General features: G+C 38.7%; 3 protein-coding genes across 4 annotated transcripts in view; all 3 read left to right on the top strand.

Moving 5' to 3' along the window:
* Positions 1-440: 440 nt before the first annotated feature.
* Positions 441-12,683, top strand: atp6v1c1b (ATPase H+ transporting V1 subunit C1b). The gene is made up of 13 exons (XM_039820839.1): positions 441-613; positions 2,341-2,521; positions 2,608-2,675; positions 2,878-2,963; positions 3,183-3,277; positions 3,705-3,796; positions 4,061-4,159; positions 4,592-4,660; positions 7,773-7,865; positions 8,248-8,341; positions 8,694-8,791; positions 8,940-9,063; positions 10,998-12,683. Exons 2-13 carry the CDS (start codon positions 2,390-2,392, stop codon positions 11,094-11,096), a joined length of 1,149 nt encoding a protein of 382 aa, XP_039676773.1. The 5' UTR covers positions 441-613; positions 2,341-2,389; the 3' UTR covers positions 11,097-12,683.
* A 954-nt stretch (positions 12,684-13,637) lies between these two features.
* si:ch211-215i13.3 (brain and acute leukemia cytoplasmic protein) lies at positions 13,638-18,300 on the top strand. Of its 2 annotated transcripts, none has more exons than XM_039819213.1 (3): positions 13,638-13,972; positions 14,208-14,352; positions 16,988-18,300. In XM_039819213.1, the coding sequence occupies exons 1-3, from the start codon at positions 13,834-13,836 to the stop codon at positions 17,205-17,207; spliced, it is 504 nt and encodes a 167-aa protein (XP_039675147.1). In that variant the 5' UTR covers positions 13,638-13,833; the 3' UTR covers positions 17,208-18,300. The 2 variants fall into 2 exon arrangements, with proteins under 2 accessions (XP_039675147.1, XP_039675148.1); XM_039819214.1 differs by having other exon boundaries at positions 13,645-13,972; positions 14,208-14,332.
* Positions 18,301-19,241: 941 nt separating this feature from the next.
* Positions 19,242-21,129, top strand: part of spire1a (spire-type actin nucleation factor 1a) — a 36,378-nt gene continuing 34,490 nt past the window's right edge. Inside the window, exon 1 of the mRNA XM_039820913.1 lies at positions 19,242-19,778. Within this exon, the coding sequence (XP_039676847.1) occupies positions 19,427-19,778 (352 nt within the window). The 5' untranslated portion in view covers positions 19,242-19,426. The remainder of the gene's footprint in view (positions 19,779-21,129) is intronic.

The following is a 21,129-nucleotide window of genomic DNA, read 5'->3' as shown; positions in this document are numbered from 1 at the left end:
CGCGAATGGGCAAGCAGTTCCAGGAACCTGGTTGTGTCCGACAATGTGTGCGCTCATGTTTAATTTGCTTGGCAGAAATGCTTGCAATCGATGTCAGGCTACTAGTTGCTTGAAGTCTGAGATAACCACGCCCCCTTCATTTGACTATAAGAGATGAAAAAGAGAGGGAAATAAATTTGTGTATGTAATAAAAGTCCCCTGAAATAAATAAATGTGGACTTATAAAAAAAAAGTCCCTTGATCTAAATACATGTGTACAAGTCCCCTGAAATAAATAAAAGTGTTGTAATTTTTGAATTTTTTTAAAAAAGGTTAACATTTTGTATTTATTTATTGAACTATATTGACTCATTTTTATATACATATATTACTATTTCTGACTTTATGACTTTTCTGACACTAAACCTCGTCACTTGTCACGTGAAGGCAGTGTAGTGCGCAGCAGCTTTGCGCAGTCGCACAACAACTGCCCCTGATCAGCTGACTGTGAGATGCTGTGTTGAAGCACCTTTGAGTCGAAAAGCTGTTATTATCTGCTCTATGTATGGGAAGCTGCGACTGTTTAATTGAATTACACCGTGTGGACCAAATACTGAAGCCATTAAACACGCCGGTAAGTACGGAAATACACCAATTATTGACATCGTGACAGCGTGAGACTGCGATGCAAACAAGCTCGTTTCAGCAGCGAGCTAACACTGAATTTAACCATACAGCTACCAGGTATATTAAGCTAATACAATGAGTGATTTTAAGTGTGAATGATTAACAAATCAAACCTAAAAACCAGCAGTTATTAGCCATGTGTTGTTCATAGTGTTCAATTAAGAGGAGGATCAGTATTTAACATGTCCTCTGCAGCACAGACACTGATCATATGACCGTCAATCAGCAGACATGGAGACCTGCCTGTCTCTGCTGTGCTTTACTGATGCAGTAACCAGTGTGTGCAGTGTTCATATTACAATTAAGGGAAATGTGAAAAAGTTCATGAATCCGAAGCAAAGTAGAAGTCAAAAGAGGAACAAAGCGCTTTATACTGTGACTCTGATTCATGGAGGGATCTTCATGGAGGGTCAGTTGTGGAAAAGTACTCTTTACTTTAGCAAAGGTAGTAATTGCATGTGAGAAAATAAATAAATACAAATAAAAGTCAAGCATTCAAAATATAATTTCAGTAAAGATTTCAAAATAGTATCAGCAAAATGAACGTAAATATCCAAATTGAAAGTACTCATGCAGAATTATAGTATCCTTTGTGTATTATTTGATTATTAATGATGCATTAACATGTAAGCAACATTTTAATGTTGTAGAAGTTTGAGGAAAAAACGACACTTCAAATACCATTGGGTATTTTAATGTGTACAAAGGCATCCTTTTTATTTGCCTATATGTTAAGCATATGTTTTGCTTAAAATCTCGACATCCAAAGTAACTAGCAACACATGTCAGATAAATGTAGTGAAGTAAAAACTACAATATTTTTGTATATATTTATGTAGTCGAGTGGAAATATATATTCAGTAGCATAAAACTGTAGTATTTCAAAATTGTACTTAAGCACAGTACTTGGGTGAGCATAGGCCTACATATGAATGATTTTACGACTGAATATGTGTAACCTATATGTGTGAAATGCTACATTTGGCTTTAATTAAAAAGAGCTGCAATGTATCTCCAAATGCAAACTTAGACCGTGTTACGATTCTGTAGCCTCCAAAGTTTTCTGCTTTCTCTTTGCTGACGAGCTATATCATTTTCCCATTATTTTGAGTTGTCTAGGTAGTGCGACATCTGAAGTCCTTTATCACGCCATATGTCATTTTATTGTCATTTTTCACACCATGTTATTATAGATATATATTATTGTGTTGTGATATCTGTGGAAAGTCAGCGGAGAAACTGTTTGACAAAATAACCTAACAAAAGTGACTGGTTTAGGCCAAAATTAAAATGCCTGACAAATCTAAGTACTTCATGATATTGATGTAAAAATCATTGAAATCAGTGAAGAATCATTTAAAACATTGCCCACAATGGCCCAATACACCCAGAAATGTTCAAGGCACTGTATATTTATCATGGTGTACATGATACAGCAATAATTCAGACAGCTGACTGATTTTTATTGTCTCATCATGAGACAATAAAAACCATTCAGTCAGTGATGATGATAACATAAACCATGAGATTCTCATGGTAAACATTTGAATCATCACCAATTCTCTCTATACTTTCCCTCCCTCTTACGGAGGTCAGAGTCAGCGACAGAACAGCAGCCCTGGAACTAGTCACAGCAGAGTTCTGTTAATACTCCTTATTTTTCTCCACCCTCAGTAACGTCCTTGCGTCAAAGGCCCAGTGGACAAACCTCTTACCAGCAGCCATGACAGAATTCTGGTTGATCTCCGCTCCGGGGGAGAAGACGTGCCAGCAGACCTGGGACAAGCTGATGGTGGCCACCACGCGCACCAACAACCTCTCGGATAACAACAAGTTCAACATCCCTGATCTCAAGGTCAAACACAGCAGTCATGTGTATTTCCCACCACTAAATCCTTCTATAAGTAGTCTAGCATATTTTTGTGTGTTTGTCTCTAACAGGTTGGAACACTAGATGTCTTAGTGGGTCTGTCAGATGAACTGGCTAAACTAGACACTTTTGTGGAAAGGTAAACTTCTATGTGTTATTTCTTAGCTGAAAGAGTTTGAAAATACACTCTGTATCTTCTGGGCAGTAGGAGACAGCTTTTAGATAAACCAATGGCTAATTTTAGTACAGTTCTGCCTCTTGTTGTCATCTATTGCTTCTGTTTATTTGGGACCCCTTGTTTTGGTCTCCGACCCTTCTCCTCACCCTGTGTTGCATTTCAGTGTGGTGAAGAAGGTCGCTCAGTATATGGCAGATGTCCTGGAGGACAGCCGAGACAAAGTGCAGGAGAACCTACTTGCTAATGGAGGTAATGGCTGTTAACTTAATCATCAGAATGGTGACGGACATTCACTCTCTTGGTGGTGGTAGAAAGTAACAGCCAGCGTGATTTTGTTGATTAAACTCCAGAAAGACACGATGGGTTACTGTGGGTTCAGATATACAATCAATATACAGCACAAAGCCTATGGAAATGAAGGTGAATAATGCCAATGACTTTAACTTTTTTTCTCCCAACTCTCTACAGTTGACCTGGTCACCTATATCACCAGATTCCAGTGGGACATGGCTAAGTATCCAATCAAACAGTCGCTGAAAAACATCTCTGAGATCATCTCCAAGGTAAAATCTGCTCACTTGTAGACATAATGTTTGACTATTATGCTAACTGTTCTTCTTTTGTACATTTTTATTTTAATCAGGCAATATCATTGAGGCATTAAGATCACTTTTGCGGGGCGAGTCTAGCTCACCCAGTAGAGTGTGCCCCATGTAGGCTGAGTCCTTGACAGTGGCCTGGGTTTGAATCTGGCCCTTTGCTGCGTATCATCCCCTCTCTCTCCCCCCTTTACTATCTGAGAAAAACAGAATAAACAACTACAGAGAACACACATAGCCAGTAACACAAACAGCATCATAAACAATTGCATATAAACATAGTTTGATTTTGCCACTCCTGTGATCAAAGATTATGTATTATATGTTTTGTGCAGGAAATGATCCTCACTGAAGTAATCTATAGTGTTCATCCTCTTCTTATGTTATCTAGCAAGCAGCTCAGATAGACAATGACCTGAAGGCCAGAGCTTCAGCCTACAACAACCTAAAGGGAAACCTGCAAAACCTGGAGAGGAAAAATGCGTGAGTAATAATAATAATAATAATAATAATTACTGTATGTTGTCTGTAATTTTACCTACAGAAGCATTAACTACTGTGGCACTTTATAGCTTGATCACACAGGATTACCCTGTATTTTATCTTTGGCTATTTTCCCATACAACAGAATGACGTTAAAATGAGTCCACATGTAACATTTAAAATTGCTTATTAAACATATTTGTATGTCTTCCTGAGAAAGATTCCAGTTGCCTGACAACCTGAACTGCATGTGTCGTCCTTTAGGGGGAGCTTGTTGACCAGGAGTTTGGCTGACATAGTGAAGAAAGAGGACTTTGTACTGGACTCAGAGTACTTGATTACCATGCTGGTGGTTGTCCCAAAGCAAGTACACTTACATCAGTATCTATATATTCAATATGTGGTGAGAATTTTCTCATCATATCAGAATTTTCATCAGAAGGTTCCCTTCTGATTACAGCTACATAAAAACAGTCTGGAAACTGATATTTATTTGGCAAAAATATTGATTTAACATTTTAAATGTATAATGTTAGTAACATGGGGTAGTTTACACTTGTTTAAGAAGACACCAATTGAAAAGAATTTCAGTTCAGGCCCATGTGGTGTCTTCACCCTCATAACTGAATACATTTTGGCCATGGAAATGGTCAAATTGTAATGCATTCAATTTCAAAATAAAATGAAAATCAGCTTTTCTTTTGTCTAAGAATATCAGTATTGGTATCAGCCCTAAAATGTTATTTTGAGATGTAAAATACATTGCTGTTATCTTCCCCTTTCTACAATCTCCAGGACAAGCTATGTTGACTGGCAGAAGGAGTATGAAACCCTTGCTGAAATGGTTGTGCCACGCTCCACAAAGTAAGGATAACTAGATTATTTAGTGTGCGTTTTTTGGACAAATGTATCAATGATCAGCCACAGGAAGAACACAGTTTTGCTCTGTGATGTATCTGAATTTTTCATGAATGTCATGCACTATGCCACATACTGTACAGACAGATATAACAGCTCTACTTTCCCTATTGTTGACAGTTTTTATTTTTTTATCAATAGACAGTAATTTTTGTCCGTTTTAACTTACGTTTTAATATTATTTTCTTCAAAAATGTCTCCGACCAGACTTTTTGCCTTGCTTTCTCAGTTTCTGACCCTGTGTCCACTAAAGTTGCTTTAGCAAGGTTTAGGTTTTGGGCTGTGACTCTGATTAGAATTGGAAACATTTCGTGGTTGACCTGCAGAAAGAAATTGAACTTTTGCCAACAATGCCAGATGATTTCAGGCATTATGTTCAGGCTTTTGAACAGACATGGCTCATTGTGGTGTGGTATCCTAGCAACCTGTATTTCCAGAACAGATATGGAGCACCATCTAGTGATGTGAGCTAAAAACCGGAAACATCTTACGTTTGAGCAGCTATGGCAGGGATTAAGAAGCCAGTGAGGGATCATGTCCTTGTTGCTAAGAAGAAGAGGTAGCTGGTGTAACCATGGGCCTATCTTGCACCCGGCGCAGCGCAGCGCAGCGCAGCGCAAAGCCCGACTCAAGTGTCTTTGCTAGTTTACGACTGACGCAGTTGTCAATTTCCCGTTCAGCGCCCGCATCGTTTAGATAGCGAATGCACCTGTGCCCATCTTTGCGCCCATGGGCGTGCTGGTCTTACAGGGAGGTGTGTTCAGGTGAATTCTTGGCGTATTGCTATCTTGAGGCAGCGGGAAGTGATCGCGCCATTGAACAACAAAAACCTGGTCTAAAGTCAATAGCGCAGCATTTCATTGTTATTTTAACAGCAAATTAGTAAAATGTGCCTAGGCTTATGCACAGTGTGTGCACACTATGTTTGTTACACACACGCACAGGGAAGCGCAGCAGCACACAAACATGCGAAAGATTACAAATAAAAATATTATGGTGTAAATCCGCCATCATAATAGCAATGCGCCAAGGTACAAACATGCCTGGCTTTTAAAGGGAATGGGAGATGACACTCTGATTGGTTATTGCACGTTGCGCCCAAAACACACCTATGAATTAATGAAGACACTAAGTACAACCCTTTTGAACCATGCGCCTGGCGCACAGACCCTTTTTCCGCAAAAGCAAAAGTGGATTTGGACACGTCCTAAACGCACCTGCACCCCGTGCGCTTAGATCGTTAAAATAAGGCCCATATGTATCGAAGGAAATCAGGGTGAAATCAGCAGATTTGGTTGTTTATCTTTGCTGACCAATTTCAAGCTGGATCGTTGACCAATTCCCAACCATCTTGACAGTGTTGATGAAGGGAACAGAATCCACTGGAGAATCCAAAATGGTGTATGCTATCATATAAGCTTTGTATACTATGACTCCGCTCTACAGGAGTATAAACTGAAAAGAGATAAGGGATGGTCAGTAGATCGACAAAGAGAGGTTGGTCTAAACATGTAAGCATATATTAAATGGGTTCACTTATTGTCTGATAATGCGATATAGAATTTTAAACAATAACAACAGAGCATACAAACACACTTGAACAAGAACAACCCCCCTCTCCCAACCCCCACCCTCCGCGGTCTCGAGGAAAAGAAAGAAAAAATTAAACAAAATTAACAAAAACAGAAATCACACCTTGCCTAGTCTTCCTCCTCTACTTCTTGTGATGCTGAGGTCATTAGGACTGATACTTGTGCTGCTGCACCTTTCCATAGGTCTATAGTCGATGATTTGGCTTTGTTAATCCTTGCTGTAGAGAGCTCAAGCATAACTATGTCTAGACTATGTCTAGTTTTATACAAAGCGGAGTGGGGGGAGCCAGCGCTGAGCTATCATTTTCTTGGTCGCGGTTGAGCCAGCTAACCAAACTTTCTTCTGTCTCCCAAGTAGGTGTAATTTAGAGTCGTCATTAAGTAACAAAACAGTCGGGTCAGTAGGAATTCGACATCCTATCACATCAGATATTATTGATGTTGTTTTATTCTAGAACTCATGCACCTGTTCACACTCCCAGACCATGTGCAGAAAGTTCCAGTTTGTTCAGGTTGACAGAACGTGCAATAAGGAGTAGGAATGCCTTTCATAATTGTATTTTGAGGTTGTACCAGAATAGGTTTACATGGTTTAATTTAAAAAAAACACCATATTATTGTTGTACTGCCCTTTGCTGCAGCTCCTCTTTTCACCCTGTGTGTTGAGTTCTCTGTGTAGTAGCTAGGTAAGGCCTACTAGCATGAAGCTAGCGGTTAGCGGTTAGCCACCTCGTTCTCAATGGAAAAAAACACTGCTACACACACAAGTTCACCCTAATCTACAAAAGAAATTGTATAGAACTACTTACTTGTCCCTCGTCTGCAGGTATTCCACGCAAAGTATGGAAGTGCGCACTCGTTTAGAAGAAGTCTCCTGGCTAATCCTGCCTTGTACTGACCGAAGTTGGAGAAACAGCTATCTTATGTGGTATTAGTTAAAGTGGTTAGCACACACCAAATGTTTCGGCCGATGACATAGATGGCCCTGCCGATTTTGACCAGCTCACCCGGAGACTGAAGGCAGGATACATTCAGAAACCTTTGTATGCGTGTGGAAGCACCAGAGACACAAAATAACCAGCACCACCCCAAATCCCAGAAAATGTGTTTTTCTTTCATAATATGGGCACTTTAACACCTCTGGATGTTTTGGGCAATTATGGGAAATATTGCAATTACTATTACTAACGATGTTGGATATCTACAGGATTTTTGCATAATTATAAGATAAAACTGTATTGCCCATTCACACGGAAATTTTCCATGCATCACATGCTCCAACCATGGACCGAATAACATCATCAATAATGATATTTATATTTTACACCAAGTAGTGGGGGTGGTGTACAAAGTGTAAAGTCTAAAGGTAATACTGTGCTTATCTTTGTCACAACAAGGTCCTTTTGTATGTGAAAACGTGCTGAAATGCCATCTCTTATGTTAATGTGTCATCTCCTCTCCTCCAGGCTGCTGTTTGAAGACCACGACAGCGGCCTGTTCAGTGTCACTCTCTTCAGGAAGGCTATAGATGACTTCAAGCACAAGGCCAGGGAAAACAAGTAAATTCATTTATATTTTTAGGAGTTCTTCTTGAGCTGTGTTTCGGTTTTAGCCATTTGACAGATTTTTTTAAATTGCGGATCATTTTTCTGTTTTCCCTGAATGAGGAAAATGAACCACAAATATAAATAGCATTAATGATACCTCATTATTGAAGTAGGCTACCTTTTTGTAAACGCAGGAACTGGCTTGTTATGCTCTAAAAAAATATTTTATAATAATCGGCACTCGACAGTCTCTCCAATTAGCATGACTGAGGGATCTCAGTGCGTGTTTATGTATCTGTCTGTTTGTATGTAGCCCATTTTCAGGTGTGTGTGTGTGTGTGTGTGTGTGTGTGTGTGTGTGTGTGTGTGTGTGTGTGTGTGTGTGTGTACCTAGGTTTACAGTTCGTGATTTTCAGTACAATGAAGAGGAGATGAAGGCAGACAAAGAAGAGATGACACGTTTGTCCACTGACAAGAAGAAACAGTTTGTACGGCTGCCATTTTCTTTCCAAACTACTGACTAAGTAGGGATGGAAGAAGTTAATAGAGCTCACTATGTTTCGGTGAATTAGATATTTAGCTGCTTATGTTTATTTCTTTATTTAAGGTTTAATGAGAGTATACACAGCCCTGCAGCTTGTCTTATATGTAATGGCTGAAAGACTAAAAACCAATCATCATCAATCATTTATATTATAAGTCTGTCATCATGCTTACTGGTCATTTATATGGAGCATCTAATTAAAAAAACATCCAAAATGGGAATGCTCCATTTCAGCCAAGTTGACAGATATTTTATCTTTATTAGAAACTTTTAAAATGCTGTTTCTTTCCACGCAGGGGCCTCTGGTACGATGGCTGAAAGTAAATTTCAGCGAAGCCTTCATCGCGTGGATTCACATAAAAGCCCTGCGCGTGTTTGTTGAGTCAGTATTGAGGTAAGCAAATGAAGACCCAGCAGCTTCCATGAAACGCCCTCAGTAAACTTCATCAGTCTGTGACTCTTTCCATACTTTGGTAATCCATCCATTCATTCTTTCTTTGGAAAGATAAAAGACGGCCTGACAGACTTCTTGTGTTTCATAGATATGGGCTGCCAGTGAACTTCCAGGCCATGCTGCTCCAGCCCAACAAGAAGAACATGAAGAAGCTGAGAGAGGTGCTCTCTGAACTGTACAAACACCTGGACAGCAGTGCTGCGATCATTGATGTGAGTCTCCTTCACACGCTCTCTGACAGTGGAATTATTAGAGGAAGGCAGGTCCAGCTCTTTGACTTTTATGATAACAGGGTCCTTAAGAAGATGACATCATCCCTTGTTCAGGGTGTTGGAGTTACTGGTTGTCACTTCAGGATTGAGGGACTAATTCACCCTTTGTGTCTGTTGCCATTGGCCTGTTAAACATACATTTTCTTAATTGGACTTGACTTGGCTGCAAACCAAATGTTTCCCTTGTGGAAAAAACCATAGATTTTCTTAGTTTTTTTTTGCCATCAGTGCAATGTATTATTTCATGTTTCAGGCATGCAAAGGCTTCTTTTTTTTTAAACAGACATGACTGAAATTTAAAAGATTAAGTTTCCTTCATGATCCCAGAAAACCTGGCTCATTCATCATGTAGTAGTAGTAGTCGTTATTGTTAGAGATTTTCTGATACCATTTTTTTCCTTCCTGCTACCGATTCCGATACTGGAACTGTAGAGTACTGATCCAATACCAGTGTGTTAAAAAATTACATTTATTTTATTATGTTTTAACAACTGTATATTACTATCCCTGTATGGATGTGATATGATTGCTATCATTGTTGTTAAACTCTTTGTGAAACATGAACAAACACAAACAATGAACGCCAAAGAACTTTCTTTTTTTTTGACAGCAAGTCATAATGGGAAAAAAAACATAAATCAACTACTTTAAAGTAAATTTTCTTCGGGGCTAAATTATGTATCGTATAATATGCATAAACTCCAGTACTTTCCGATACCAGTACCAGCATTTTAGGCAGTATTGGAGGCTTTTCCAATACTGGTATCGGAACATCTCTAGTTACTGCGTCTTGTGCCTTTTTCTATCCATAAAAGAAAAACATTTGAGGGAGGAGATTTAAAGTGCTCATATTATGCTCATTTTCAGGTTCAACGTTGTATTTGGAGGTTATATCAAAATAGGTTTACATGGTTTCATTTTCAAAAAACTCCATATTTTTGTTGTACTGCACATTGCTGCAGCTCCTCTTTTCACCCTGGGTGTTGAGCTCTCTGTTTTAGCTACAGAGTGAGACATCACACTTCTGTTCCATCATTGTTGGGAGTCCCACATGCGCAGTACCTAGGTCAGCACTACAAGCTAGTCAGAAGCAGAGTATGAGGGCGTGCCATGCTAGCCGCTAGCCTAGGCGAGCATTATAACGTGTGTTACAAAGTGACGCACGTTCGTCACAGAAGTAAAGGCTGGACTACAATAGAGCTGTTTGGAGCAGTTTGTGAACAGTGTTTTCTCTGAAAGATGGTAAGTCCCTTTGGGGTGGACTTTAAACTTATTACATGCACAAAAATATATATATAACACAATAAAGGAAAGGGAAAAAGCCAAAAAGCATAATATGAGCACTTTACGGAGGAGCCCACTTGGGAGGATTGGAGGCAATCTGTGACTGAAATTATTATTATTATTTATTTTTATTATTTTTTTCTTTATTATAGGCTATTAATAAACATATATAAATATATATATATAAAGTCAATAAAAACGGGATAATAAAATAAATAATAATAATATAACACAATAAAATTAACAAGCCAACAGAACTGGGCAATGACAAATTGCAAAGTGTGTAGTTGACCATGCTATGGAAACTTTGCACTGCCTTATAGGCCCAGAAACAAAGAGGCTCTGGCAAGCTCCTAGATGGTTTTATCAGCACTGTTCAACAAGCCTTGTAAATACATTCTTTCTTTAGTACACCAAATCCTCCCTCCTCCTGTTTCCTCCTCCTTGGATGTAGTAAAAAACTACACAGAACAATTGTATTATTAAACTCTAATTGGAACTTACTGTAGTATAAGAAAGAATGTATTGAAATATGGATACAAACAAGAATTATGTATGTGTAATTCTTCCGGTGTCTGTTGTGCCTGCAGGCCTCTATGGACATCCCAGGACTGAACTTGAGCCAGCAGGAGTACTACCCCTATGTTTACTACAAGATTGACTGCAACCTGCTGGACTTCAAAGTCTAGATACATTGCCGCCATTATCATCTCCCTCCCTGTGCAGTAGTATTCTGATGTGACTTGTTCACTTATCCAAGCTATGAGTTATTTCCACCCTGTTTTTCCTGTGTGTGTGTGTGGTTTTTTTTTTAATAACATTTATGTCCTCCCATCCTCTTTCCCTCCCTCATGCTCATGGTACATTCCTGGGTCCATATTAAATACGCTGTTGAACTTCTGTTCTAAATATATTGGCTGAAATATGGGCCGTCTTCTTTGTTATTTGTCACTTTCTCTTTGTACCACGCTGTAAAAGTGAATAGCTCCCTAGTGTGCACCCATCAAAATGGTTGACATTCCCCATCAAAGGTACTATAAAATGTTGCATTTCTATTGTTTCTTTTTTCCTGCTGCCCTACTTTATTCAAAGCAACAACAACAACAACAACAGTACACATGTGGGGGAAATGGTAAAAAATAAATGTATGTTAAATATAGTATTTATTTAAAGCCTCTAAATCAGTGAATATGTTATTGTTTGTTCAGTTTTTGAAAGTGATGTGTTTTTAGCTCCATGTAAGGAATGTCTGTTTACAAGTAGACCATCGTTTCGCCCCACTAAAGCTGTAATCCTGTGAAATATTGAGATGAATCATTTTACAGTATAAAGAAGCAATATGTTTGCTGATTGTATGCTTATATAATTTCTGCATATCAAGCAGTTTAAGAAAAATAATGATAAAGGTCTATGTGCAAATATAGTTATACAGTATAACTGAAAATTACACCACATATTTAAAATAAATGTGAAAAATAAATACTCTATGTGATATATACTTGACTTTTGCTCACTGTTCTTTTTAGCTGCAGAATAAAGTTGATAAAGTCTTCTCAGGCTGATATAAACCAACTTCACAATCTATCAATCCTATATGGGGCGAAGAACAATAGAAAATCAGTTCTATTAGACATCATTTAAAACCTAGACTTAAAAGGACATGTATTGAAAACATATTGTAAGCTAACAGTTTACCAGAACAGATTCAAATATTTGCTCAAGATTTTAAGTTTTGAGTCACACTCGAACATTTGTTCTCTGTTGTGCTACAGATTCGATCCAGACAGCAAGTATATTTGGGAAACATAAGTAAGTCCACATGGAACTTGAAGTACAAAAGAGAGATTTCTTTAATAAGGTTTCACCACGGAAATTATTTCATTTTGAAATTAAGGTTTGCCTTTAGGGGCTATGGAGCTAGCTCAAGAGTTTTGTTTTTAATTTCACATATCTCAGTTTGGTACCCCTTTCTAATAAAGCTTCCTTTAAAATGGGGTTATACGTTGTAACTAATGGCTGTATTATTGGTTAATAAATTATTATAATGGATCAAACCATTAATAAGAACAACTTTGGGATTACCAAATGATGACAAATCCCTTTAGCTGGTGTTTATCCTCCTCTACACTTGTTTTGTTCCCCTCTTTAACCAGAAAGACCGCTCCAATGGACTGTAAATGTTTTATTGACTACGTATTAACATTTACAACTACAGATTGGATGGATTGTTGTAAAACCTCTTTATTACATGCTGAAAGTAAAACTTTCAAAATCTATCTTCTTTTGTGTTGCTTCTTAAAACCACTTTCTTATGATTATACATTTTGGCAGACAAACAAGTGTGTGTGTGTGTATATACTATTATTTGTAGGAGTTTTTGTAATTTGTTTTGTAATTTGTTCTTGTGATTTGTTTTAAATTCTCCCTGTTTTTGAAGCACTGTGTAATCCCTGAAGTGCTAAATAAATGAATCATAATTTTCCTTAATATATAATTTTAATGACTTTTTTTAACATTTTATAACAGAATATGGTAGCTTATCAGAAAGGGAAAAACTCTTCACCCTTTATAAATGGATTTATCATCATTTATAACTGCATTGTTACCAAATATATGGATAAATAGCCTTTACCTGCCAAAGGGATTTTTCACAACCTGGCAAATAAAAAACAAATATATATATATATATATATATATATATATATAAATATATATATATATATATATATATATATATATATATATATATATATATATATATATATATATATATATATATATATTAAACCTAATAGTGATTGGTACTACGTTATTTAAACTATCCTCTTTTGATTTTTCATTATTATTTTACTCAGTATGAATCAATTAATTATTCTTAAAAATGTCAGAGCAACATAAACAGATAGCCTTCTGAATGACAATATTGTGTTAATAATACCGTGTTTTTTTCATAGGAGTAAGTATTGATAAATAGTTATAGTGTAGCCTACGTTAATAATCAAAAAGGTAAATGTTCTTATCTTACTGCATTATATAGGCTATATATTAGGCCTACATGCTTGTATAGGCCTAGTGCTTATAAATGCGAAATAAAGGGACCCAAAGTAAAGTGTTAAATGACTGATTTTGGTTGGTGTAAGTGCATATTTGCATGATGATGATGGTGACACGAGCTGGAGTTGATATCCCTCACAGCCTATCAGCGGTCAGACTGGATGCCGTTGGATGACGCAGATATCTCCAGTGTGTGTTAATGCTGATCAGCTGCTGTCTGTGGAGAGCAGCATCAACCAGCAGCTGCTACGACTCACTGATGATGGAGACGGAGACACGGATGGAGCTGCAGTAGAGCTCCTGCGAGAATGCTGCGACTGTTGTTAGACAAACCGAGCCGTGTTTAGTCCGTGTCAGCTGCACCTGCCGTGGATGATTTTCCCGATGGGTTGTGGGGGGAGTCGGGCGGACGCGATCATCGAGCCGAGGTACCATGAGAGCTGGACCAGAGAAACAGAATCGACGTGGCTTACCAATACGGACGTAGAGACCTCTCTACCAGTAGCAAACAGTAAGAGCCATCACCTCTGTTTTGTCTGTTAACATCCATTGCATGTAGCTACCATAGGCCACATTACAACCTCAGAATTGAGAAAATAATACAAAAAGGATCACAAGAAAGCTAAATGAACCACTCGAAACACAGCTGTCAACTCCCTGACATAGCAGTTTTGCATCTCCACTATTGTCTTAATGTTGGTGGTGATTCACATGATAACCTGTAAGCCCTCAACTGTTGTCCAAAGGTAAAGCTCTGGAGGCCAGTCTGAGGGAGAAGAGGATGGTGAACACAGGCACCCAGTGTGGGAAGCAGGCCCTGACATCCACTGGCTCCAACCACCAGAGGAGACCCAGGCGCTCCTTGAGTGATGTAGGTGACACTGGTAGCAGGTATTGGCATGTCCAACTGCTAAATATGAACACCAACAGCCTCTGTCTTTGCACACATGGTGACATTACAGGATATGAGACCTAGTAGCATGGCATACCTGTCCTCTGACATTACTTCTTCTCATAATATAGTGTTTGAAAGTCCTTATGCTAAATTGCTCTGCAGAATCAACTTTGTGAAAAATCTGACTCCAGTTGCCAGTAGTTTAAAATATATTTATACCAAGTTTACTTTAGATACCACATTTCTCAATTTAACATCCTTTTATAGACTCTTCCAAATGACTGGAGCAAGGTTTTAGTATAGGAAGGACAGACGGCAGATATTTGTCTCTTGTGATCTGAGATTATGGTTGCAAGATGAACTCTGAGAAATCCGTTCGCAAAGATATGATTGAGGTTTCCCTAGAATGGCTTTATAATATTTACAGGCAACATTTTCAGGAAGATACAAATGTAGACATACACAACAACAACAACCATAACAGTATCTATATACAGGTCAGTGTTACTGTATACTAAATGCAGGGTTGGGGTATGTAAAGTAAGTAGTGCAAGAGAGCATGGCAGTGCAAAGAATGCTTGAATAAATACTATGGATAATAAGTTACTCAAAATACAGAGGTGTAGAGCTGAAAGAAAAAATTGATTTTGATGAAATGTGAGGATTTGCTGCTGTTCTTTGCCATATATGACAGTAAACTGATATTTCGGTTTTAAACACTAAACACAGAAGAAGCAATTCAAAGATGTCACTCTAGGGAAGTTGTGAAAATAAGAATTAGTTGCAGACCTATGGAAGTTTTATGTGCATTTATTGACTGATAGAGTATATTTACACTAAATATCTTAAATATCAACATATGCAACACAGATGTCTTCTTACTTAAAGTGATGGTTCGGAGTAATTTACCCTAGGGTCCTTTGCACCATGACCTCGAGCCAAACACCCCCCCAGAAGCTTTTTTCACCTGGGTCTAACACTGGGCGAGTTAGCGCAGAGTAGCGTTAGCCGCTGAGTAGCTTAGCGCGGGGCTAATGGACCCACGTTTCTATCTCTTAAATGACCCCACTAATATTGCCCGAAATGATACCAAAGGTCTACACTAGTATATATAGGTTATGCTCTCATAAAACGATGGATTGGAAAGTTTGTAAGTACACCAGAAGTTTATGAACACTTGCCTGCTCTCCTCTGCTCTCTGTTGCTGCTGCTGCTGCTACCTGCAGTTAGACGAGTGCTTAGGGCCGTCTATAAATTACTACACCGAAAAGAGATACAACAAAAATATGTATTAATTTAATGATTAAATAAGGTAATGTCTCCAAACATACCTCAATTATTACTTGTCTCCTGCTAGTTATATTGCAGCACTTACTTTAAAAAATAAGTTAAATTAAAAAATATTTTTGTTGCATCTCTTTTCGGTGTTGTAATTTGTAGACGTCCCTAAGCACTCGTCTTACTGCGCTAACAACAACAGCAAAGAGCAGAAGCCAGCAGGCAAGTGTTATTTACATAAACTTCTGGTGGACACAACTTTCCAATCCATCGTTTTATGAGTGCATAACCTATATATATACTAGTGTAGACCTTTGGTATCATTTCGGGCATTATTAGTGGGGACATTTAAGAGATACAAACGTGGTCCATTAGCCCCGCGCTAAGCTATTCAGCGGCTAACGCTACTCTACGCTAACTCTCCCAATGTTAGACCCAGGTCAAAAAAGCTTCTGGGGGGGTGTTTGGCAAAGGACCCTAGGGTGAATTACTCCGAACCATCACTTTAATGGTTTATTTCTTAAGGTGCATAACAGTGACTAACATTTCGATGTAAGAAGGACTCTGATGAAGATGTAACCTTACATCGAAACGTTAGTCACTGTTATACACCTTAAGAAATAAAACCATTAAGTAAGAAGACATCTGTGTTGCACCGGCAAAATCTTTTGTTATTCTATACTGTTGTGTCCTGCCTTGGTTGCACCAGATTGTTGTGGTCTGCAGAAGCGCAGAGAACTCTCCTTTTTACCTTAAATATAAATGTTTGGGTGTCTGTTGGCCATATTTCTGTAGGTGTAGTACGTACAAACAGTAAACACTGAGAATGATAAATTGTCTAAAAATATTCTGGATTCTATAATTTTCTTTTAACCATCTGTTTGTCCAATCTTTTTTTGGGGGCTTTTCTGCCTTTATTTTTGACAGGACAGCTAGGTGAGAAAGGGAAGACATGCAGGAAATCATCACAGGTCGGATTCAAACCCTGGACCTCTGCATCGAAGCATACCCCTCTCAGTATATGTACGCCTACTCTACCCACTGAGCCAACCCGGCCACCTGTTTGTCTAATCTTTTATTGTGAGAGCTAATGCACAAAAGACGCTGAGTGCAGATGCTGCTTTCTGCAAATGTATGGGCTTTAAACTCATTGTTTCATGTTTGACAAACTCATTTACAGTTCAAAAGATCAAAAAGTCCTTCATTACATTTATAATAAATTACATTTCCAGTCATTCATTTTTATTTATTTAACCTTCCACTTGTGGCGACCTTCATTGACTCAGGGCCCTTTTCGGCTCACCCTCGTGGTGGCATTTAAATGACATTCAAAACTCTTACATCTTTTCACAGCAAACCACTCGTGACTCCAAAAGAAGGGCATCAAAGGAGGCCGGTGCGTTGTCTAAGGATGGGCAGCTTGTCAACATCAACAGTAGTGGAGACGCTGAACCTGGGAACGTATGTGGTGAAAGATGAAGAAAAGCCAAGACTCTGTGAAGAAGAAGAGGGTCAGAGCTGTGTAAAAGTTCACCAGAAGATGGGATGGCGAATTACAGAAGTGTGTGGATGATGTTTGCCAGGGACTTTGGTCGATCTCAGTGATTTACAACATAAGCACCTGCATAATGTCTCCATCCAAAGATCTCGGGATGCTGCATCTTTGTTGTGCCATTGCAAATGCATGCGTGAAGTGAAGCAGAGAGCGGATCACAAACAGTGTTCACACTCTCCACCATGCTTTTCTCCCATGCTTATGGCGCCGGACAGGGAATGAGCCACTGTGCTAAGCAAATTTTAAATAAAAAAGACCGTCCCATATGCACATGATAATCACAGTCTGCACATCAAATGTTTTCTGTGTGGGGCCTTCCTTAAGAATTTGCTTCAGTTCTTTGTGCAAGTATATTCTTTTTGTTGTGAATGAAAAATGATTATGCTGTTTACCCTCAGTCAATGCTGTAAAGGATTTTCATTTAAAAGACCCTGAAGTGCTGTTTAGAAACTGATATCTGGTTTGACACTTGAAGGCTGAAGACTGTCTTTTCCAGCCTTTGCAAGATAAAAAAAAAAAACACACACGCATGTGCCTACAACTCATCTTGATCTGAACTGCTCCTGTTTTCATTTTGAGAGTTTCTTTTATTCAGTATTGTGTGTTCTCTCACATTTTCTGTTATGTTATATGATGTCACACTTTATTATTTACCATATACATGAGTATTGTAATGATGAGTCATTTGCGTGGCTTACACTGATCTGCATGTTTAAATCAATCTTAAATTGATTCAGCATTGATGGCAAATGTCTCTACCCAAACATTATCAAAAGCAAGCTGTCTGAAATAAAACTTTTTGCTTATTTGGTACACGTGAAAATAGAAAAAGAAGCACTAAGAAGTACACTCAGGAGGTGATTCAGGATGTGTCATCAGGAAAATGTTATGGACAGTAGATGGCGCCGTTGACCAGCTGAGGTCTCTTCTGAGTCTGACCTAACCGTTTCTGCTTGTGATAACTGTCAAGAGTGTCAAGAGTTGTTGATGATTTTCTGAGATGATAATGTTGAAATGTGTATAGGCCAACTTTTGTGATGGAAAGCAACATTTAAACATAGGATCTACCACTTTTTTCTTCTTTGAATTAAAATTATTGTCAGCTTCTTAAGTTGTGAAACTCAGAAAGAAGTGAGATGTGCTGTAATTTCTCGTTAGCTACAGGCAAAGCCTACAGCAGGATTAATTAGCCTATATCAATAGGCCAATATCTTGCTTCATGTTATTTACTATGAATTCAAGGATCTGTTTCTATATACCTTACATATCTTTTAGATAATACACTTCTTGCACTGTCCTTTACCAAGCGTCACATGCGTTGATAGTAATTTAATTTGTTTGCTATCACTCCTGGGCTTACTACAAAACATTTTTTTGTTTAAATAGCATGAATATGATAATCATGTAATCTTTGTAGGTTTATCCAAAATCCATTCAGAAAATGTATAGGTTAGATTAAGAAAATGTCAATAATAGACTTATTTTTTTCCCATGGAATAAAATACATCACCATAGTCTGTTAGATCTGACTGATAATGTAACATGATAATATAAATAGGTAATGACAGGTTCAATACAGTAGTATGCAGATCTATACTAATCAGAACAAATATTAGCTACATCTCAGCAGGAGATATTTACTTAATTACTCAAGTAAAGTTTTTTGCACTAGGCCTACAGGAAATAGGCTTAACGACATTTCAATCAAACTGGTGTTGGATTGTTTTGATAAGATATCTCAAAAGTTTAATAAATAATATTTTTGTAGTGTTTTCTCAAGACAATATTAATCACACTGCTGCTGGTTTATTCATTTTAAGAATAGCCTTTATCTGTTTTTGCAAATGAATGTGAGTAGGCTACTTAGTTACTTTCCACCTATTCAGACCATTATAATAACACTTATTGTTGCGTTATCACAACATTCTTTAATACGGATTTTGGACTACACACCTGATGGCGGAAGCTCTGTGGTATATAACATTGACATTTGGTATATAAAATGACCATTTCCGACAGGACAAGCGAGTCATGCGCAGTGAGCCGGCGGGCACTGAGACCAGGCGGAACGTGCTGAAGCTATCTGTCGTTCAGTGATCAGTTGGTGCTTTTCATTCTCTCCGGAGAGAAAACAGCTGATAGAGAGCTTAACGACTGAGTCTATGTAGCCGAGTGACTCTGGAATATTAATTGCGTTTCTTTCTCTCTCTAAATGATGTGGTTATAATGAGGTGAAGATGGCCAAGCGACCCGGGACGGACGACGGGATGTTGACTTCGCCGACCAATGCGACCATACTTCGGGATTCTTCCGATTTGAACACCGGGGAGGTGAACATGGACTGCAGCGACGGAGCCGCGGAGGTCTCATTGGAAGAAATCCTGAAACTGTACAGCCAGCCGATAAACGAGGAACAGGCATGGGCGGTGTGTTATCAGTGTTGTCGGACTTTAGCGCAGAAATCTCGGAGGAAAAGCTCCAAGTCTGCCGGTGCTTCAGCCGTCGACTATCCGAGGAGGATTGAGGGACCCGGGGATGTGAAGATCGGGAGAGACGGGACTGTGAAACTGCACTTTGAAGACCGCACAGGTAAACGAACCATATGTGTCGGGATTTACACAAACATTTGTCTAGTTTGAGTAACTGCGCAGCTAAAACGACGAAGACTGCTATCTCAACAGGCTGCCAACAATAAAGCCTTTTCCTTCACATCAGTCGCAGGCCAAACGAACGGAGCATCCCTACAAAGAGGCCATATTGTTGTGACTGTCTGCTTCAAGCCATGTGGTGAAATTTGTTTACAGACGCCCGATGCGGTTATTAAAATGCATCACTGATAGAAAGCTGTATTATCAATTATGAACCTACAGTTTTTATAATTTTTATTTTTATTTTTTTTAATCACGATATGATCTAATATTTTGATATAAAAGGGGCTCATTATTGCTTCATTCAAACTGGTGTTTTCGAAGGCTGGCTCAGAATGACTGCTGGTTTGTGTTTGAATGATGCTCCCGCAGCGGTCAGTTGGCAACAGTAAACAATGAACCATGTGAGGGATTCAAACTGCAGAGCACCTTTGGCCCAGTCCAGAGCAAAGCAATACTAGCATCAAGACTACAGTGAAATACTGGCAAAACAAACGAGCCCAGATGACTCATATTGCTGCCTTACAGCCCCATTATTTGTGTTGTGACAGTTGAGTAAAGGCACAGATTAGTGGAGGCATCAGAGCAGGTGCTTGGTGTGGGCTAAATGCACCTGGGAGATTTTAAACACTATGGAACCACGTTTTAATATAGTTTGGTAAAAATAGTAAGCTGGAAGCTTGCATGCACATGGGCTGCGTAGATCCACTAAATTCTGATTAGTGAGGTCCACTTTCCTGCTGTTTTGTAGCCTGGATGCCAGCCAAATTTAGCCCCGCCCACAACATTCGAGGTCGACTAGAATCTGAGTATGACCATGTCAGGCTGTTTTGTGTTCACACTTGACAATTTGCCTCAGAGGTGAAACGATGAGTTGATCAGTCCATTGACAGAAAATTAATCTACAACAATTTTGATAAGCCATTAAGCACAAATGCCAGAATTTCACTCCTACCAGCTTCTCAAATGCTTAGTATTTGCTTGTTTTCATGATCTACTTTTGGGTTTTGGGCTGTTAGAACAAAACCAGCTATGTGAAGACCCTTCACGCACCTAACAACACGCTACCGGTCTGGCCTCATGGACAGGAACAGGCAGAATATATCCAATAATTCCAGTCTGAGTGACTTGGACCCTGCTATCTTGTAATATAGTTGATACATATATTTACACTTGGGGTTGCAAGCTGAAAGCAATCAACTACTGGAACAACTACCATTACTCTGGGTCTCAAAGGCTTTCTCCAGCACACCAGGTGCAACGAGTGTCCCAAAGCCTTTTAACTGCATTCC

This window comes from Perca fluviatilis, chromosome 13, assembly GCF_010015445.1.
Source record: "Perca fluviatilis chromosome 13, GENO_Pfluv_1.0, whole genome shotgun sequence".
Lineage (NCBI taxonomy): Eukaryota > Metazoa > Chordata > Actinopteri > Perciformes > Percidae > Perca > Perca fluviatilis.
This window is presented reverse-complemented; position numbering and strand designations above follow the sequence as displayed.

What these genes read in the sequence shown, in the direction of transcription:
- atp6v1c1b (XM_039820839.1), top strand. Translation starts at nt 2,390, where the DNA reads ATGACAGAATTCTGGTTGATCTCCGCTCCGGGGGAGAAGACGTGCCAG. An exon ending in GAACCTACTTGCTAATGGAG is followed by an intron (nt 2,964 to 3,182) that starts GTAATGGCTGTT and finishes AACTCTCTACAG; the next exon opens with TTGACCTGGTCACCTATATC. An exon ending in CTGACAAGAAGAAACAGTTT is followed by an intron (nt 8,342 to 8,693) that starts GTACGGCTGCCA and finishes CTTTCCACGCAG; the next exon opens with GGGCCTCTGGTACGATGGCT.
- si:ch211-215i13.3 (XM_039819213.1), top strand. Translation starts at nt 13,834, where the DNA reads ATGATTTTCCCGATGGGTTGTGGGGGGAGTCGGGCGGACGCGATCATC. An exon ending in CTCTCTACCAGTAGCAAACA is followed by an intron (nt 13,973 to 14,207) that starts GTAAGAGCCATC and finishes TGTTGTCCAAAG; the next exon opens with GTAAAGCTCTGGAGGCCAGT. An exon ending in GTAGGTGACACTGGTAGCAG is followed by an intron (nt 14,353 to 16,987) that starts GTATTGGCATGT and finishes ATCTTTTCACAG; the next exon opens with CAAACCACTCGTGACTCCAA.